Source organism: Centroberyx gerrardi, chromosome 2 (assembly GCF_048128805.1).
Source record: "Centroberyx gerrardi isolate f3 chromosome 2, fCenGer3.hap1.cur.20231027, whole genome shotgun sequence".
Classification (NCBI taxonomy): Eukaryota; Metazoa; Chordata; class Actinopteri; order Beryciformes; family Berycidae; genus Centroberyx; species Centroberyx gerrardi.
In genome coordinates this window covers 31530590-31550507 of record NC_135998.1, presented here as the reverse complement: position 1 = coordinate 31550507, position 19918 = coordinate 31530590, and the positions used below count along the sequence as shown (strand labels likewise).

The window sequence follows — 19918 nt, the reverse complement described above, 5'->3', positions numbered from 1 at the left end:
TATATAGAAAGGATGGATTAAAAAGGGAGAGGGGTGGGATTCAGGGGGGCCCATGCTTGTCTTTGCGTTGGGCCCCCAAATCGTTAAGTCCGCCCCTGTGCATACAAATAGTATTCATGATTACACAGAACGATAACATTCAAAATCTGACAGAAAACAATGAAAAGAAAGCTCTTCATTCATGCTTTGGGGATATCACCTTTTCAGGTAATTCATCCATTAATACATTCTTCCCTCAATAATATACAATAACGTTGAGTGTTTTGACTGGCCTTCTCATTTTTGCAGCATATTGAAGGTCACAGCTGCATTGCAGCCGATACAAAATACATTATGTTGATTTTCAGGTGAGGCGGCATGTACAATGTGTTGTGCTAATGACTGTGACTTTGCGTTACGGTGCTGACAGTGCTCGGTCACCTGCGGTAAAGGCATGCAGTCGAGGGTGATCCAGTGTATGCACCAGGTCACCGGCCGCCACAGCAGCGAGTGCTTCCCCTCAGAGAAACCGGCAGCATACCGGCCATGCCAGCAGCAAACATGCAACAAGAGGATAAACGTCAACACCATCACCTCGCCCAGGCTGGGTCAGTATCTCATGACACTTGCTGCACTCCTGTGTTTAATACCTGCCCTTTTCACACAACTCTTCACAGGGAATCACTGTTAAATCCCTATCTGGTGAGGTATGCCAAGTTGCTCCTGTGGTTTCTTACTCACTTCTCGCTTAAAGTAATATTCCACTTAGTTTTAACATGGGGGTTATTTGGCACTCGACCACCATGAAAACCATAATATAAACTAATCACCAAGATCAGATGCTGGACGAGTTTGTAGCGTTCAGATTTTAACTTCCCATTAATTTCAATGAGGCCAGAAAATAGACTGAAAACTGACATTTACATGTTTGTGAACAGATTCAACAACAGACCCTGCTTTTAAGAGAATTAAGCAATCTTGGGTCCTTCGTCATTTTGCACTTCTATTCTTGCTTAACACTAAAGTAGTGTTAGTATTTAACAAGTAGATCTGGTCTCCCAAAACAGGAACTATCTCTCGTAAATGGTATCCCTCCGCTATTTGGCGAAATGATGTTCTAAAACGTTGGACCCACAGTCAGTTGAAAATCACAGTAGCAGGGTCTGTTGTTGAATCTGTTCACCAACATGTTAAATGTCAGTTTTCAGTCTATTTTCATGGCCTCATTCAAATGAATGGGAAGTAAAAATCTAAACGCTACAAACTCATCCAGCTGCATCCGATCTCTTAATATCCAATCTCAATATCTTTCTGTTTCTGTTTTCTGTCGACTGCGCAACTATAAAAAAGTGATTTGAATGAGGGTCATAAAATGTTAACAGTACAGAAATTAGCGTTAGCCTTGGTTTGCCAGTTAGCATTTTGTGACCCTCATTCAAATCACTTTTTTTTTTATAGCGTTGCAGTCGTCTGACAACAGAAACAGAAAGATATGTCAGTGACAACACCTGTATTGTGTTATATATTATGTTGAAACACAAAATTAGTGATCACAGACAGAGTTATGGGTGACAGAAAGTTTGCTTTTTAACATTGCTGGCAATGCAGCTATACCCTGCGGAAGTACGGCAGCCATGTTTGTGAAAAGAGCCTATAACCTGGTCTACAAGCATTCATTTGATAATCAGTCTGAATGTCTAAATGTTTTAGACCTTTTTGAAGATATCACTGTTTCAGTGTTCACACTCCTCTACAAAAATTATCATTTGCATTGTTTTGGAAATACAATATCTGTATTATTGTTACTGTATTTGGTGACCTTTATGACATGCACAGTTTAAAAAAAAAATAAAAATAAAAAAAAAGTGCTGTTTGTTAGGGTAGAGTAGGGTTGGGTTTATATCTCTTGTCAGGGTGCTGTGGCTCTGGTCCTTGCACTGCGTTCTATTGGTTGCTTATAATTCTAGTGATTTAGGTATTTAAGATTATTCTGCTGTTGCCCTCATTGTAAATCACTCTGAAAGAAAATGTCAGCAAAATGCCTAAAATGTGATTATGTTAATGTTATAAACAGTAAAAGTTTGAATGGATTTGTATATGGGTTCTAGTTATATTTACAGTTAAGTGTAGAGTTTAGCTCACTCTGTTACAGAACAGAACACATGCTTTTTGTGCTTTTATGAGGGAATTTGACATGGGCAATGCAAGAGGAGATTAGATTGTAAATTGATATACTACTGCCACCCATGGGTGAAAAGCTGCAATGGCCATTCTGATGTATGTTCTTGAAAACAATATTTCAATTTTCAACATTTTAACTTTTTCAAAGATTACATTTGATACACAAATTGGAGCACATTCAGAGTATAATACACGTAATCAACTGACTCTTCCTTCCTCTTCCTTCCCCAGCTGCACTTACTTTCAAATGTTTAGGAGACCAGTGGCCAGTTTACTGCAAAGTCATCCGAGAGAAGAACCTGTGCCAGGATATGCGTTGGTATCAGCGCTGCTGTGAAACCTGCCGGGAGTTTTATGCGCAAAAGATGCAGCAGAGGAGTTGACCCCATCCCACCACCCACCCTCTGCATAGGGGCAAACCGAGGCGTCCAGATCAAATTTATGTTTATTATGTGCACTTATTGTACCACACACAACAAAAACCTAACCAGATTATAAGCACTGCAGTTTAATTTTTTTTATTTCAGTAGTGATTTGTAGCATCATGAAGTCACACCAGCTATGTCCAGCTTTTAAGTGTGCTATGGTTGGCAAGCCTTCATCCAGAATCCATTTCGGAAAATAGACCTTAAGCTGATTTAGGAACAATATTTAATATATTAATGGTGCTTATTCTTGCGCATTTCTTTTTTGGTAATGGCGTATCGACAATCTGACTGTGAGAAGTCTCACTTCATGGATTCATGTGAGCCTGCGTTATTTTAAAGAAATAAATGTAAGGCTCTCAAAATAGAACATCTTGATTACAGTCAAAACTGTCCAAAACAATGGTGCTGAATTGTAAGCTTGAGTCGAGTATTTGTGTGTAATCCTTGACATGAAGATTCTTTAACTTGATACCACTGCTTACACATTGTTAATTCACAACGCCTTCAGGGCCAAGGGAAATATTCCTTTTTGTATGACAAAATATCTATCAGTGTGTGCAGGACTGAAATGAGCTTAAAGCAATATTCCACTTAGTTTTAACATGGGGGTTATTTGGCTCTTGACCACCATGAAAACCAGAATATAAACTAATCACCAAGATCAGATGCAGCTGGACGAGTTTGTAGTGTTCAGATTTTTACTTCCCATTCATTTGAATGAGGCCATGAAAATAGACTGAAAACTGACATTTAACACGTTGGTGAACAGATTCAACAACAGATCCTGCTGCTGTGATTTTCAACTGACTGTGGGTCCAACGTTTAAGAACATAATTTTGCCAAATAGCATTTTTATTAATAGAAGAGAACATACGGAGGAATACCATTTAGGAGAGATAGTTCCTGTTTGGGAGACTGGATCTACTTTTATTTTTAAATACTAATTTTAGTGTAAACCAAGAATAGAAATGCAAAATGACAAAGGACCCAAGATTGCTTTGTTGTCTTAAAAGCAGGATCTGTTGTTGAATCTGTTCACCAACGTGTTAAATGTCAGTTTTCAGGCTATTTTCATGGCCTCATTCAAATGAATGGGAAGTAAAAATCTGAACACTACAAACTCGTCCAGCTGCATCTGATCTTGGTGATTAGTTTATATTCTGGTTTTCATGGTGGTCAAGAGCCAAATAACCCCCATGTTAAAACTAAGTGGAATATTGCTTTAAGCAACATTTTCTGGTCAAAATGCACGGTATAACTTGCATGTTAGTAAATGTTACCATGCTATGGGCTATTTAAGCTGATTATAGCGGGTCTTGGCTTGTGTGTCATTTTCAACACTGGCACAATTCTTAACATCAGGTCATAATTTAGACAATTGCCTGCTTCACTAGTGATAGAGGACAATCTGCTGTAACATGTTAATAACTGTGCTACACAGTGCTATTCCCTCTACTTGAAGAGACCGATGGAGAAAACAAGGAAACACTGTACATGTTTACACTGAAGTATACTGCTGCAATGGGTACCGGTTCTCACCAGTTCCCCTAATGTTGACTTCACATGGTGCAGAAATACAACCTGTATGCCTTCTTTTTTTTATTGTAAAAAAACTGTGCCTTATTTTTTGTCACTCCCAACGTAAATGCATAATGAAGTCAGAATATCTTGCAGTTATTATGGAGAAGAAACTGCTGGAACATCATATTTTATTGAGAAATTAAACACTTTATTCAAGTTGATGTGGGTTTCAAGTCTGCTGCAATAATTAATGTTGTATGCAAATCCTGCATAGAGTTTTACCTGTAATACAGTATGCACAACAATGTGCTGTGTATTTGTTTTTACTACAGTTTTTATCCATAGGTTGTTTGATCATGAAGGAACTTTGCAATCATACATCACTATCTACCATAATACTGCTGTCTGTACACTGCATCCTTTTTAGTTTAGTTTGACACATTTTGTAGAGCTGCACAGTGTAGGATTTTCTTGCTAGTGCTAATATATTGCTGTAAAATGACTGATGACAGTCTAAAGCTAGCAAGGAACACAACCCACAGGTAACAGTCTGTAATCTCTGTATGACACCTATAAAATAATACACATCAGCAACTTGGGTTCTTTCTCTGTGTTCAGGTTTACTGTGAATCATTTTCACTCAGCACAACATGCGACGGAGCAGATCTCGCACTACTTGGCATGCACAGCAGCGCAGTAAACGTCAAACTCATCTTAGGAATTTCCATTCATTTCACAGTCGACCCAACTGATTCATAGTGAAAACTTAATAACCATGAAATATGCTAACAGTTCATGATAGTGTGGCAATTCCTTTGATAATGATGTAATTAGAGAAAATAGTTCATCACTGAGTAGCCTGAAGGTTTTAGCTTGTCACTGGAAGGTTGCTAATTTGAATCCTTGGCCTAACTGGGAAAATGCAGTGGAAAATAAGTAGGCTAATATTGCTGTGCCCTCTTTCAACAATTACTGACAATTATGCCTTCAAGTGAGGCACCAAATTTGCTCTAAAAATTGCCTTCAGGCAACATAATTCACCCTCTGGTGGAGGTCCACAGCTCTTGGACAACAGCTGATTGCGTGTCTAAACTTCTGTGACATGGTTAATTTCTGTGCTGTTTTTGACTGGTTTTTGACTGATCACTGATCCATCTGATTGATTTTGTGTTTAGATAATGTCAGCTTGTTAGCTAGCTGACCATCTTGTAACATATCAAGTAGAAGCTAGCTAGTAGTCGCATATTGATTAACATTCCTTTACTAAATTATCTTGCTGGCCGGTTAGCTAGCCAACATTTGGTCAGGTTAAGTGAGGTGACTTCTCAAGCTAGAGTGTTTTGGACTAAAAACACAATCACACAAACACAAGTACAGTTTACTGAACCTACATTTGGAAACACATATCAGACTATCCACTTTTATTTATAACATTAATAAATTGACCTACAACCACATCAGAACAATGTTTTTCAGGTAGCCTATCTCTCTTTTTTATTTTTTATTTTATCCCGGCTGTTGCATATTTAACCATTATTTGCGCACAGCCAATTCTCCAATGGACCTCCATGATGGAGCCAGACGGGGCTGATAGGAGATTTGTAACAAAACTGCAAAGCCTGAGGGATTCAGAGGGCTAGAAGGTTACAGCTGTACTCCGAGAAGTCTGATCATTGGTGTAGAAAGTCTATCCAGCCTGGGTAAAGGTTAAAAAGGAAAGAGTAAATTACATCATGGACCAAGGATCGTAGATTACACCCTGCATCATGCATTACCCAGAGAAGTGTTAGTTTCTTCATTAGATAGTCACACTCTTTGTTAGTGCCAGGTTTTACATAACCCAGTACTCAGATATCTCTCTCTCTCTCTCTCTCTCTCTCTCTCTCTCTCTCTCTCTCTCTCTCTCTCTCTCTCTCTCTCTCTCTCTCTCTCTCTCTTCACTGACACTGTTGGTTTCTAACACAGGGCTCAGGTTGGGTTACGCACACCTGCAAGTGATACCTGCTCATAAATATCTAGCTGCTCATAAATTATTACAGAGCTGGCAAGTTGTACTGACCATGTGCATCCAGCCAGGGCTGCAGACTACTGACTGAGTCAGTCTGGGAGCAACAGCGAACCAAGCATGGACATCTCTGTTCTACCCAACAACAACCACCCAGAGAAGTTTCTCCAGCTGGATGTTGGGATGCTGCCTGTCACCCACAGGATGTTCCAGGTTGGGGCAGCCATGTCCAGTCAGAGACTTTGGCAAAATAGGGTCTACTCCCAGGTACGTGTCCAGTTTTAGCTATTGTATACTGTGATGGCAGAGTGTAGTAAAAATGGATTGACTTGAATGCACATCTGGGTGGATATTGGCAGCACAAGCTGCCAAATAATGGGCTGGAATATTGCAAACAATAAATATTAGGGCAAAGACTGCTTTTTTACTGTTGTAGTACAAGAAACTTTATTAGTGTATCGCTTTTCAGAACAGGTAAAGAAATATCTGTATGAAAGCCTGACTGTAAAAATGTGTTTTAAAAGTTGACACTGATTTTGCCAACTGAAGTTCCTCAGACAGGGCCTTGTAAAGCCTTGGAGTCGGTCACCTTTGGTCTTTAGCTGAGACATTCAAATGGCCACGTGGTGACTGAGGATGTCAGGCTGAACACCTCCTCATAAGGGGTTAAAAGATCTGAGATATATTTTGGAGCCGGACCTAGATGAGCCTCAGTGGTTTTTAGTAAACCTTTAAAACTCAATTCTATAACAAACAAGTAACTAAGCTAAAAAAGGGATGATATTGTCCTGTGGTACACATTGAAGTCTTCATGAATAACCTTGCAGCAGAAATCATCACAATCTGGAGCCATGCCACAGACTGTCACTTGGAACAAGAGAATATAGGGCATTACAGCAGTCAATATTTAGCAGTAACAGTATCTAGGGGACTGGAAGACAGTCTAATGTTTGATAGAGAATCCAAAATGTGTTGCAGTTAAATTGAATAAAAGTGGCTTAACAAGATGTGACTAGGAAAAAGAGTGATAAAAATAGGAGCATTGACCTTAGACCTCATGCCTTCAATCTGCTGCTTAGCATTAACTGGTTCCCGAAAACATTGGCTCTTGCATTTTAATTTATAAATTTTATGAGGACGTGAGGTTTGGTGGATTTCCACCAATGTTGCTAATAGATTTTAACTTTGTTTGGAATAGGGCAATAAAATGTAATGTGGATGAGCAGAATTGGTGAAAAGAATTTAAGAAATTATTTGTTTGGGGAAAATTGAGCCTTGCACTTAGATCATAAAAGTATTAAGTATATGGAGTATTGTGTTATCATATCTTTCATTAAAGAGAGAGCACACAGTTTGCCTAATAATACATTGGTGGTCAGAGCAATTATTATAGTAATTGTGTGTTCCATCTTGAAATCTTGAGGCTTCTCTGTGCCAAATATTGGCCTAGGTTTGTTTTCTACTTTGCCTCTAGTCTACCAAACAAAATTCAACATTACAATTTCAACTATAGTGTTTTTTTCTAAATAATATAGGCTATGCCGATCCAAAGGCCTGATTGGCTTGTCCACTAATTTAGTGCACTTTCATTTGATCTGTTTAGGTGGAGGACTAGGCTACTGACTAATATCAGCTTCATTTCAGAGAAATATGCTGATGTCACCATCCCTACAGACAAATGTAACACAGACATGCAAATTAATAGCCTAATGATTTACTTATTTATTATCACATATGATTCTGTCTGCAGATCTGCTCATGCCTAAAACTCCTAACAGTTGTATACATTACGATCAATATAATTATTTGCGATGATAATTACATTGTTGTATAAATGAGTTCATTTTGATTGTTATAAATCCACCAAATAGTTTTATATATCCACAACTCACTTTAGATTAGGGCCCATTATTACACAGTTTCTTGAATCTACATTATTACACCTCTTTCCAGGCAAAGTTATAACAAATCCAAAAAGTTTTAATTTAAATTGCAATGAATTAAGAACATACTAGGACACGCTTGTTTTGGAGAAACCCAACCCCAATGTTATTTGAAGCGCTCGTTAAAAAACATAAGTGTGACACCAGGATCACACCTAATCTGTAATGAATGCATGTTGTTGTGTCCACAGAGTGCTACACAAATCCTGTAACTTAAATGTATTAAGATGAAACTGATTAGACTAGTTAGTCATTGTAGTATTACAGCACACTTTTTGGTTGCTGATTTACTGACAAGAGGCAGCAAGAAACAACATTGTTTTTTATTTTACGCATGCATTATCAACATATAAGTAGAAAAAATCAAACACACGCAATACCTGCATCACAACGCAGTGCATCTGTAATGAAATGATGCAGTGGTAACGGATTCTCTCATTTGAAATGTATGAACTTCCATTGGAGAGAAGTGCATTCATTGCACTGTGTGCAGCCTGAGGTTTGAATACTAATGGGTGCAGTTTTACAATTAATTAAAGCCCATGTGCAGACTTAACTCTGACTTGAATCTTTGTAGAATAATATAAAATATTTATTTGATTCATATATATTTTACTTCACAGTTATCTGAATAACAGACCAAACAGTCTCATCTTTACCCTCTTTGCAGTCTTGGGGCTACCAGTAACTATTTGACCTCCTCAACAGTTGTCATGTATGACAAGTGTTTTGGACAAAATGACACATTTTTTCAACAATAATGACTGACTATTTCTTTCATTTGGGTAGCATTTTTGTCTGTGTGTTGGCTGTTCTGTCTGAATATGCCCTTATTATGTGCTACAAAACTCTGGTTGATGTACTGCTCAGAGTAGATTATAAAACACCTTCCTCAGACTTGACAAGGTTGGACTGAATTTTGTAGCAGAATGTAAATCATGTTTGATTGGATGTTGGATTGATTTTATGTAGGAATCTTATCAAAATACATTTCCCTCCCTACAAAACAGAAATGCAAAACATTCTGAGGCACAACACATAAAAGCATGGCTGAAAACATTTCGAAAGTGGTCCAAAACCCAAAATGCAAATGCAAAACGTTCAACAATCATACAGGGAGAAATCTATCATAGAAGAGGCAGAGAGACCAATTTCTCCATCGACAGTAGCTTCATAGACCAGCAGGTGCTGCTGGACTGGCTCCCGGACTGGCTGCTGGACTGGCTCCCGGACTGGCTGCTGGACTGGCTCCTGAACTGGCTGCTTTACTGGCTCTAGGACTGGCTCCCGGACTGGCTGCTGGACTGGTTCTTGGACTGGCTGCTGGGCTGGTTCCTGGAATTCTTTCAATAGGATCACACGGAAAGACTGATACTTCTTCACCCTATCAGGCATGTACAGTTCATAAGCGACCCTACCCAGTCGGCTGGTGACTTGATAAGGTCCATGCCACATTGTGAGTGGCTTACTGTCACTGTCCCGGTTGGAACACTCACTCTCTTGACTTCCAGTCATACCAAGATTTCTGACTGGCTTGGGCAGTTCATGTTCTCTTGTGCAACAGCGGTTATCTCCTCCAGCCTCTCCCACATCTTCACCACATAGGCAACCATATTCTCCCCAGCTGCTTCCCGGACCTCCCAATATTCTTTCATGAGATCCAATGGCCCCTTCACCTGGCGACCGCACAGCAACTCAAATGGCGAAAACCCAGTTGATGCTTGTGGAACCTCCCAGTAAGCAAACAGCAGATACAGCTGCCATTGGTCCCAATCAGAGCCTGTCTGGGAGAAAAACTTGCTCAGAATGTTCTTCAGTGTTTGATTGAATCTTTCAACTAGCCCGTCTTTTTTGGGGTGATAAGGGGTGATCTTAACTCCCTTCTAACAACTAATAGACCTGCCGCAACAGCTTGGAAAGGAAGTTTGTTCCACAATCTCTCAGGATCTCTCTAGCTATGCCTACCCTGGAGAACAATTACAAAAGGCAATTTACAACCTGGCTTTCACTGATCTGAGAGGGAAGGCTTCAGGGTAGCGGGTGGCATAATCACAGATTACCAAGATGTAACAATTCCCAGAGGAACTTCTGCCCAAGGGGCCCACTCCATCCATGCCTATCCTCTCAAAAGGTATCTCCACAATGGGCAGTGGCTGCAACTGGGCCCGTGCTACTCCCTTACCTGAGGTAAGCTGACATATCCTACATGTACTACGGAACTATGAAACCTGTGTGTAAATGCCTGGCCATGCAAACCGACTAGCAATCCTATGGAGGGATTTCTGAAATACTAAGTGCAGTTTTACAATTAATTAAAGCCCATGTGCAGACTTAACTCTGACTTGAATCTTTGTAGAATAATATAAAATATTTATTTGATTCATATATATTTTACTTCACAGTTATCTGAATAACAGACCAAGTGGTCTCATCTTTACCCTCTTTGCAGTCTTGGGGCTACCAGTAACTATTTGATCTCCTCAACAGTTGTCATGTATGACAAGTGTTTTGGACAAAATGACACATTTTTTCAACAATAATGACTGACTATTTCTTTCATTTGGGTAGCATTTTTGTCTGTGTGTTGGCTGTTCTGTCTGAATATGCCCTTATTATGTGCTACAAAACTCTGGTTGATGTACTGCTCAGAGTAGATTGATGTAACAATTCCCAGAGGAACTTCTCCCCAAGGGACCCACTCCATCCATGCCTATCCTCTCAAAAGGTATCTCCACAATGGGCAGTGGCTGCAACTGGGCCCGTGCTACTCCCTTACCTGAGGTAAGCTGACATATCCTACATGTACTACAGAACTATGAAACCTGTGTGTAAATGCCTGGCCATGCAAACCGACTAGCAATCCTATGGAGGGACTTCTGAAATACTAAGTGCCCTGCCCAAGGAACACAATGACCAGGCTCCATGACTTTCTGCCTGAAACTCTGTGGCAATGCTACAACATATCAGAACTCATGTCTCCCTGCTGTCCTTCTCGTTCTCTTCGATCCTCTAGCTATGGACATCTGGCTATCCCCAACACAAGGCTCCACTCCTTGGGAGACAGAGCCTTTTCCTCTGCTGCCTCTCGCATCTGGAACAAGCTACCTCCCCCAGTCAGAGCATCAGACAATGTTGATTGTTTTAAATCACTTCTCAAGACTCACCTTTTAGAGAAGCATATCAGTCATGATTGCATTGTCAGTTTAAGTGTACTCAAACTGTTTTTAATGCTGTTTTTTTAATGCTGTTTTAATGCTGTTTTGTTTTTAAGTTGTAAAGTGCTTTGAGTTATTGAGAAAGCGCTACATAAATAAAATGTATCCTACTATAAAATGAGGAAAACTGTCCTTCTGTCTGTCTGTCTGTCTGCATCCATTTTGCTCCTCAATGGGTTGGCCAATCAATCTGAAACTGCACATGGGCATTGAGCATTAGCATAGGCAGGGACTGACGAAGCTAATTTTTCCATTTTCCAAAATTTACGCTGTTTATGCGCATTTTTGGCAACTCTGCACGTAGTTGTGGCGCGCGCATCCCCGGGTATGGACTAGTTATTATTATTATGGTTATGTACAATTGCCTGGTAGGGCCACTAACTGTTTAAGGTAAGTCACAAAACATAATCTTTTAAAAGAAAGAGAAATTGGGATTTATTTAAAAAAAAAGAAGCCCAAATTTTTTATTTTTTTTGTAAAAAAAGAAATGCCAAAAATAATCTCAAACAATATTTGATGAATATTTGCAGAGAGAGGTCACCTCTTCTGCAACACTTACACTCCATTTTGTAATCTACTCTGAGCAGTACATCAACCAGAGTTTAGCAGCACATAATGACGTCGCCACAAATAACAACCAACAGACAGACACAAAATGCTTCCCAAATGATGGAAAGTTCCTGCCATTATTTTTTTTAAAATGTGTCACTTTGCCTGCACTTTCCAAAGTCTTTCAGCTCCGACAACTTATAAAATTGTACAAACATCTTACAGCATCATGCTTGCAACTTCTTTTTTATTCTCATTGCAATGACCACTGTGTTTAGCATGAATTTTGAATTATTTTGCTACCAGGATAGGGGGGAGACGCTGAGACTTGTTCAACAGATGATTGATAATTATAAAGACATTCAGAAAGTTTCATGACTGTTGTGTAATGGTCATAGATTATTTTGTTAAATAATTTCACCGTAGCAGCATTTTATACCCTCTATCTATTTTTCTAGAAGAAATGGAATAACATTTTCTCTCCAAAACACCAAAGATATGAAACTTAAAAGCAGCCTAATTTTCATTACTCCCCACTTTTTCTATGAAAACACCAAATGCATTGAAAGAATTTAAAATTTTAGGCTGCATAGTATATTTGTCTCCTCTGTTTTCTCCCTGTATAAAAAAAAATGTGGAAACCATGAAAGGAGATGGTAATTCAATTCTCTCCCTCTTTACCTCCACAGAGGGAGCGAACGGTATTGACTGAAAACAGGTCACCTCCATCACCAGAGGCTACTCCTGTGATATTTGTGGACAGATATCTGGAGAAGCACATCACTCCAGTCACATTCAAGCCTAACGTTAAAAGGAATCCGCTGTACATGGACATAAGGACTATAGACACGGGGGACACAGAGAAATCCAAGCCCTCCTGGACCATCCAGGAGTATGACAGACAAACAGTTCATGGCAACCTTGCAGACTATATGAAGGTAATTTGGGAGAGAAAGGATAGATGGTTGATGTTGGTTGATATGCAGACTGTGCATTTGACTTCAGACAGTGAAGAATGGGAAAGATAAAAAAAAAAATCATACAGAAATTGTTCATGCTACACTGCCTCCATGCATTGCAACCTAATCAATATTATTACCCTAATCACTGCTAATTGGACTGTGAGTGTCACTGGTTCCATCTCACTTTATCAATGCCTTCTGCCAGCTAGTTAATGCAGAAGATAGATGATTAGCTGTTGACAGAGCCACTATACCTCCAACAACCACCTCTCAAACTGATTTGAAACCTGTGATGCTTAATATGTGTTTAAAAACAGGAATACAGTGCCTCCCAGGCCAAACTAAAAATTTAATTTCCCTCTGAAATGCAATAGCATCCCGTGAGAGTTGAATCTCCAATAAAAGATGACAAGTATAACAGCATGTTATTATTTTGTTCCCTGTGACAGCAAAGACAAAGTCACTTGATGAATAAGATCCGTCCTCTTTATTAGTAAATCACAGTGCAGTGAAGAGACGGCTGCCTTCCACTAACTGGCTGTGTGGGAGTTGCTGTCATAGCACATACACTGTAGATGACAGGACAAAACACATGTTAGCTGAGGAGAATAGAGGAGGAAGAATTATGTTTTCATAATCCTTTGAACAAAACTATTATAAGACTAGGCATGAAAAAACATTTTAGCTAAAGTGGAAAAACTGAAACTTAATATCTCTCTTAACATTAGCTGAAATAAAATCAAAATCAACCTGAACGTTTTTCAGTTTGAATCTTTTGAAACTTTGGATCTTTGGAAAGGATGCTAGTAATGCATGAGCTTAGATCCTCTATCACTACTAAATCAATACATTATGAATATTTGGCATTCCCACAGCTTGTCCCACTTCAAGGTCTTACAGTTCTCATGCCATTAATAGGTATTGAGACTTGACTGAAGTCTCAATACTGCTTAGTTTTGCTTGCTTCCAGTGGCAAGTATATATCGGATCTTCTGTACTGTGTTTATATAGCACATTTTTCTTAACAACTGTTACAAAGTGCTTAAGTAAAATGGATCATGTGAAGAATAAAACAATAAAATAAAAACAAATCACGTAAGAGTTTAAAAAGGTGCATTTAAAAGAAGTAAGACAGGTGACCGTACAGTTTAAAAGGAAGTTTGTTCCATAGCTTAAGTGCCCTGGTGGCAAATGCCCTCTCCCCTTTAGTTACCAGATTAGCCCTTGGAACTAAAAGCAGAGCCTTTTTTGATGACCTTAGTGAATGTCCCTGTACATATGGGGTGTGTAGGTTGGAAATGTAAGTTGGGGCTAATCCATTTAAAGATTTAAAAATAATCAATAAAATCTTAAAAAGTATTCTAAAGGTAATAGACCTCGAAAGCCAATGGAGGGATGCTAAAATGGGGGTAATGTGGTCTCTTCTCTTAGTTCCAGTAGTTAAAACCCTAGCTGCTGCATTCTGAACCAGCTGCAAACAATTTAATAGTAACTGCTTGTATTTGAGAATCAAAAGAGTCAAAAATAAATCCCAAGTTTTTGGCAGAGGGCTTGATATTGGTAACCAAGGTGCCAAGACCATCCTAAAGCCCTGGTGTCATATTTGGAGAACCAAACTCCGCCAAGTGCGAGTACATCTCGATTAAAAAATCCTCCTTAGGTGCACAGCCAAAGATTAATAAATGAAGAAAGAAAAGCCAGCACTCATAATGTCCTTTTGTCTTTTAATTAAATGGGCAGCTATAGAGCACAAACGACGGACGCGCTTCAGCAATAAGCCATCATCAGCGTTATGTTGCTCAAAGCGGAAGTGACACTTAAATACATACATGCATACAGTTCAATTAATTATTCAATCAATATGAAAAATCCATGATCAAAAAGTCACTGTCAAAGATAAATCAACGTACCAGCTTCCCCCACTCAGTACGGGTTAATACCAGGAATACACAATCCACAGCATAAACATAACACTTATAAACTTATTATATTAAATAAGTATCAAGAAAAATATAATATAAGAATAAAAAATACAAAATACAGCTAAATGTCTCTGCACATATATCTCACAAATTGTTATCATTCCACAAAACAGATCTTCTACACAGAAAATGGAAATGAAGGGAGGCTAAATTTTCCCTTGTACAGGCAAAAGATATAAACCTTATGAAACTAAACAACTGCACAATAGAACATGCAGTCAGCTGAAGCCGGCAATTCTGCCCAAACAGCCTGGGCTCTCCTTAAAGTTAGGAGTAGAGCCACTAATTAATAGCCACCCTCCGCGTTTCCAAATACATATGAGCCCAACAACAAAGTAGAAGGACTGGAATGAGTGCAGCACATATCAATACACCAACAAGAAAAAACTTTAAATATGTATTCAAAAAAATGCATATCTATTTCAGAAATACAAGTTCAGACAATTTCAGAGAAAACACCCTAATAATAATTCTTCGTTCAGACCTTTTGGGTGTTCAGTTTGTAAAGTATGTATCCAAAACGCCTCTCTCTGCAAAAGTGTCTTATCTCTATCACCCCCTCTTTTCAAAGGTCTGACTTCTTCTATACCTTGGAACCTCAAGGAACACACGTCATGGCCTGCTGAGTTAAAGTGTTATTATTATTATTATTATGATATTTGGAGAACCAAACAGGATAACCTCAGTCTTATCCTTGTTGAGTTGGAGAAACTTTTGAGACATCCAACACTTAAAGACGAGATGAAATGAAAAATGCCTTTTTAACCATTTTAGATCACATCCCCGGTCATACTGTGCACCTATTTAACAATATATGCCAAAAAAAATACCAAAAATCAATTTCATTGTATTCTTATATCAAAATTCAATCATGTTTTCTTCCTGTAAAACAAAATATGCTGTGTGCTTACGTAAGCATGCCCGTAACTAATTTCAACCAATAATATCATGACATCCACCCATCAATCAATCTTCAACTTTTAGCGCACAGAGCTAAGAGGCTAAGATTCATTAGTTAGCTAGCTAGCAACAGCACGGTACTTCGGTGTGTCTTCGGGTGTTATGACACGCCCACTTTTCAACGTTCAAATCAAATTCCTCCCAACGTTATGTCCCGCCTGTCTTTCCTGTTTCACTCGGAAATACGTCACGATACGGAAGTTAGATACTCTCGAAATGCCGTTTCATCTCGACTTTAATGTCCTCAAGGCAGTTTTTCAGAGAGACCAAGCTACTAGCATCCCTGGGGTTTCCGGGAAGGTAGAATTGTGTGTCATCTGCGTAACAATGAAAAGAGATATTGTGTCTGCTAATTATGTGGCCTAAGGGTAGCATATATATAGAAAAGAGAACTGGACCCAGAATTGAACCTTGCGGTACGCCACAGCTGAGTTTGGCAGAGGAGGAGGTGAAACTACCTAATGTCACCAAGAAATATCTGTCAGAGAGATAAGACCTAAACCAGTCCAGAGCCAAGCCATTAATGCCAATGTAGTTCATGAGGCGGTCAAGTAAGATATTATGATCAACATGTCGAGGTCAAGCAGGACTAATATTGAACAAGTTCATGCATCACCACTGGCTTCCCATTGAGACTTCTCCATTTCCAACTCTAAGAAGAATTGAACCACTTGTTCTAGACCCCCAAACTTGCAAGCCAGGACCTCTCTACAGACCTCTCCAAGAGAAGTCAGAGGCATTTTTCACGTCAGTTTTTCAATCTCCAATAAAAAATGCCAGGATTTCCTTCTGTTCTCCCCTCAGAAATGTCAGGAATCCCCTCTTACTTTTCTTCAATGTAGCCAGCTTGCTGCTCTTCCCGCTCATTCAGAATTCACACTTTTCTCCATTAAAATTTCAGAGATATAGGCCTCTTGTTCGCCTAGTTTCAGAGAAGCCTTCCCCCAGCCTATATCCAGAGATGTCATATTCTTTCACCTACTTTCCAGACATATCAAGAACTTCCCTCAGGCCAGATCCAGAGTTTACAGTTTCTAGGTCTGCCCACTCCAGATCCAGAGTTTACAGTTTCTAGGTCTGCCCACTCCAGATCCAGAGTTTCTGCGTCCCAACCCTCAACTTTCACTGCAATCGGAGATCCTTTTTTTGTATGATTCCCACCCAGAGTCAGCTAGCACAACCTATTTCGAAAGGCCATCTTGAAACACCTCTTTACTTTCCATTTCTCACTCGTGCTGCTGCTCCACCGCTTTTCTTGCACCCAGTGCTGACTCATGTCAAAGTGAGACCTTTACAGAGGCTGTTGAACAAAAGGCAAGTTGTCTAACATCCATAGTATCACAGAAGTGAATAAATTGAGTCAGATGTTCTAAAAGGTTTTTGCAGCCAGCCAGTACCTCAGTAAGGTTAGGATCAAATGTAATTTGTGAAAATTTGATAAAGTCAGCAAAAGTGAACCATAATGAGGCCAGGAGTCTCAGTCATCCCTTCAGTTTCCACAGAACTCTAATAAAATGCTCAGTCATAATCATGTTTCTGTCAAGACTATTGTCTCTTTTTTTAAGATTATTTTAAGGTATTTCTGCTTTATTGTGTCATCACAGTGAAAAGAGACAGGAAGGATGGGAGAAAGAGATAACTTGCAACAAAGGTCCTGGGCCAGATTTGAACCCACAACATTGCTGGTATATGGAGATTTAACTCTTAGTGTCAGTTTTGGTCGTCTTAATGTTATATTGCCAAACAAGTTGTGTATTCATTTCCTTTTTTCCTATTAATTCTAATTTCCTTGTATTGACAGAGACACAGAATTACAATGAATTTTACTCCTTAAGCAAAGACGATCCCTCTAATTTCTCATTTTCAGAAACCCAGACTCACTGTTCATGATGGAGCTGTTCTTCATTCAAATATCTTTCAGTGTAACTCCATACCATTTCTGGATTCTCTCTTTGAGGTGTCTAATGTTTTCGATAAATAAGAAATTCTAGTTTGTGTGAATTGCTGCATCAACCTACAAAACATAATAATGTTATCTTTAATTTCTATTACATTATTTGTGATTATGCCTATGCTGGCTAAATGTGATATTAAAACAATGTTCAAGGTATTTTTATAGTGAAAAGCAACTACAGATACAGAATAAATGTCAGTTACTGCCTCTTTACTTACTTTTGTCTTTGTGAGGCAGTGTGGTCGTAGAAGTGAGTAGTCAAACATTATCCACAGCTCCTGGTGTAATTGTTTTATATAGTTCATTAAGTCTCATGTTTGCTGATAAAAAGAGGTTTCTGAACCTCTGATGGGCTGCAGAAGGATCAGCTGTCCCTTGTTGGCCTTTGGTTGTTGGTAGATTGCAGTTTCTGAACTAATGAGCAATAACAGAAGAGGTTTTTTTCTTTTTATACTGGCAAAACTGATGGCAGCTTGTGTGTCATGAAATTGGTATAATGACTTGCACCAGTTTGATTTACTGCCCTTTATTTAGGTTTGTTGGATGATTCTTTCCACACACAGTACACCCCCGAAGATGACCTAGAGTTGAAATACTGTGTGGGAATAATCTACTCTATTCAGAGATCGGGAATTCAATTTTCATACAAATGTTGCATTATGTTATCAGTATGTCAATGTATCACTACCTCCTTTTTTTGAGCTGATCTGGTCCCTTGTTGATATCTGCCAAAATTGTAATAACTATATACTTTATTAACAATAGGTCCTACTGGAGTTTTTTTGCTGGTAAAATATCACAAAAAAACATAGATCTCCAATTTCAATGAGATATCCACCATTTGAAAAATCTGAGTCATGATTGCTGGCAGAAGATAAAGCACCTCAGAATCATTTGACTTTGCCAACAATGATGCAGAGGGAATTATTCTTTATCTATTTTGGGTTACTGTTTCATGCTATGTGTCATCTTAAGGCCTTTTAGATTTGATGATATAATTATCTGTTTTTGAAATACTGACGGTTTGTTTTTTGGCAAAACTGTTAAAAGCTATAGCTGCTTCTCAGTTCAACATGGCCTTTAAGGATTTTGTGCTGACACTAGATAAGAGGATTTTTATGGAAAGAGAGGCTGGAAAAAGCCCAGCGCCCTTTGACTAAATGCTTACTGTTAAGCTCAGAAGAAAGATGCACTGTAGACTAGAGTCCTCTTTACTTTGCACATACACTTTTCTGAAAGTACTAATGAGTATTCTTTGCATGACCCTTTCCAGCACAAACGTTATTATCCTACAAGCAGCTACTGCTCAGCAAATGCATGGGATATGATTTCAATATTGTATCTGCTGTTGTATATTGCTATACATTTGACCAGGGGCTTTACAATATGTCATATATGGTATATTATCATGATGAATTTGGTGATCTGGCACTAAAAAATAGCTTTAGAGAGTTTTTACATTGCTCAGGTAATGGCCAGGTATATTGATAAGAATTCACTCTGAGGCTCTTGCCTATTGACTGGGGACACATTTGCATTACATACACATTGTCAGTTGTCTTGAAATATGCATTTTACAAACTTACAACTTATTTATTCTAATATTATTGTATATGGGTATTAATGATAATAAGAAGCGCCACAATACCTATTCGTACTGGTTGGTGTTTCATAGTTCCTATTTTCTTGTTCTTTGCAGGAGGAAGAGAAGACTCCAAAAGATTTAGATTTTTGGCTTGAGGATCTCTACACACCTGGATTTGACTCATTGTTAAAGAAGAAAGAAGCAGAGCATAGAAGGAAAAAACTCTGTAAAATACTTGCTTCAGTGATTTTGTCTATTTGTGTAATCATTGTTATCGTTACAGTGCCGGTTGTGGTTACGAAAAAGACAAATTGATTGATGAAAGTATTGCCATGGTAGAGTTTATGTATTCAAATGTTTTAGGATATCACCTTTTTTTAAGTGATCTTATGCATGGCCCTATTCTTATTTTACTTTGTATAGACTGAGAGAACTGGGAAACTGTGACTATTTAACAGTCACAATGAACAATGTTTTGGCAATAGGCCCTTTTCACAAACATGGCCGCCGTACTTCTGCAGGATATAGCTCGGTTCTCACCATTGCCAGCAATGTTAAAAAGTGAACTTTCTGTCGGCCATAACTCTGTCTGTGATCGTTTATTTTGCATTTCAACATAACACAATACAGGTGTTGTCACTGACATATCTTTCT

The 19918-nt window shown here is 38.7% G+C and overlaps 2 protein-coding genes across 2 annotated transcripts in view; both read left to right on the top strand.

Moving 5' to 3' along the window:
- The window catches only part of LOC139917174 (A disintegrin and metalloproteinase with thrombospondin motifs 19-like), a 53854-nt gene extending 51311 nt beyond the window's left edge, over positions 1 to 2543 (top strand). Inside the window, exons 23-24 of the mRNA XM_071906249.2 lie at positions 410 to 587; positions 2392 to 2543. Of these exons, the coding sequence (XP_071762350.2) occupies positions 410 to 587; positions 2392 to 2543 (330 nt within the window). The remainder of the gene's footprint in view (positions 1 to 409; positions 588 to 2391) is intronic.
- Positions 2544 to 6234: 3691 nt separating this feature from the next.
- On the top strand, positions 6235 to 19579 carry minar2 (membrane integral NOTCH2 associated receptor 2). Its single transcript, XM_071906248.1, has 3 exons — positions 6235 to 6381; positions 12511 to 12759; positions 19379 to 19579. Exons 1-3 carry the CDS (start codon positions 6235 to 6237, stop codon positions 19577 to 19579), a joined length of 597 nt encoding a protein of 198 aa, XP_071762349.1.
- The last annotated feature ends 339 nt before the right edge of the window (positions 19580 to 19918 follow it).

Coding starts and splice junctions, on each gene's coding strand:
- minar2 (XM_071906248.1), top strand. CDS start 6,235: ATGGACATCTCTGTTCTACCCAACAACAACCACCCAGAGAAGTTTCTC. Junction 6,382..12,510: donor AAAATAGGGTCTACTCCCAG/GTACGTGTCCAG, acceptor TTACCTCCACAG/AGGGAGCGAACGGTATTGAC. Junction 12,760..19,378: donor ACCTTGCAGACTATATGAAG/GTAATTTGGGAG, acceptor TGTTCTTTGCAG/GAGGAAGAGAAGACTCCAAA.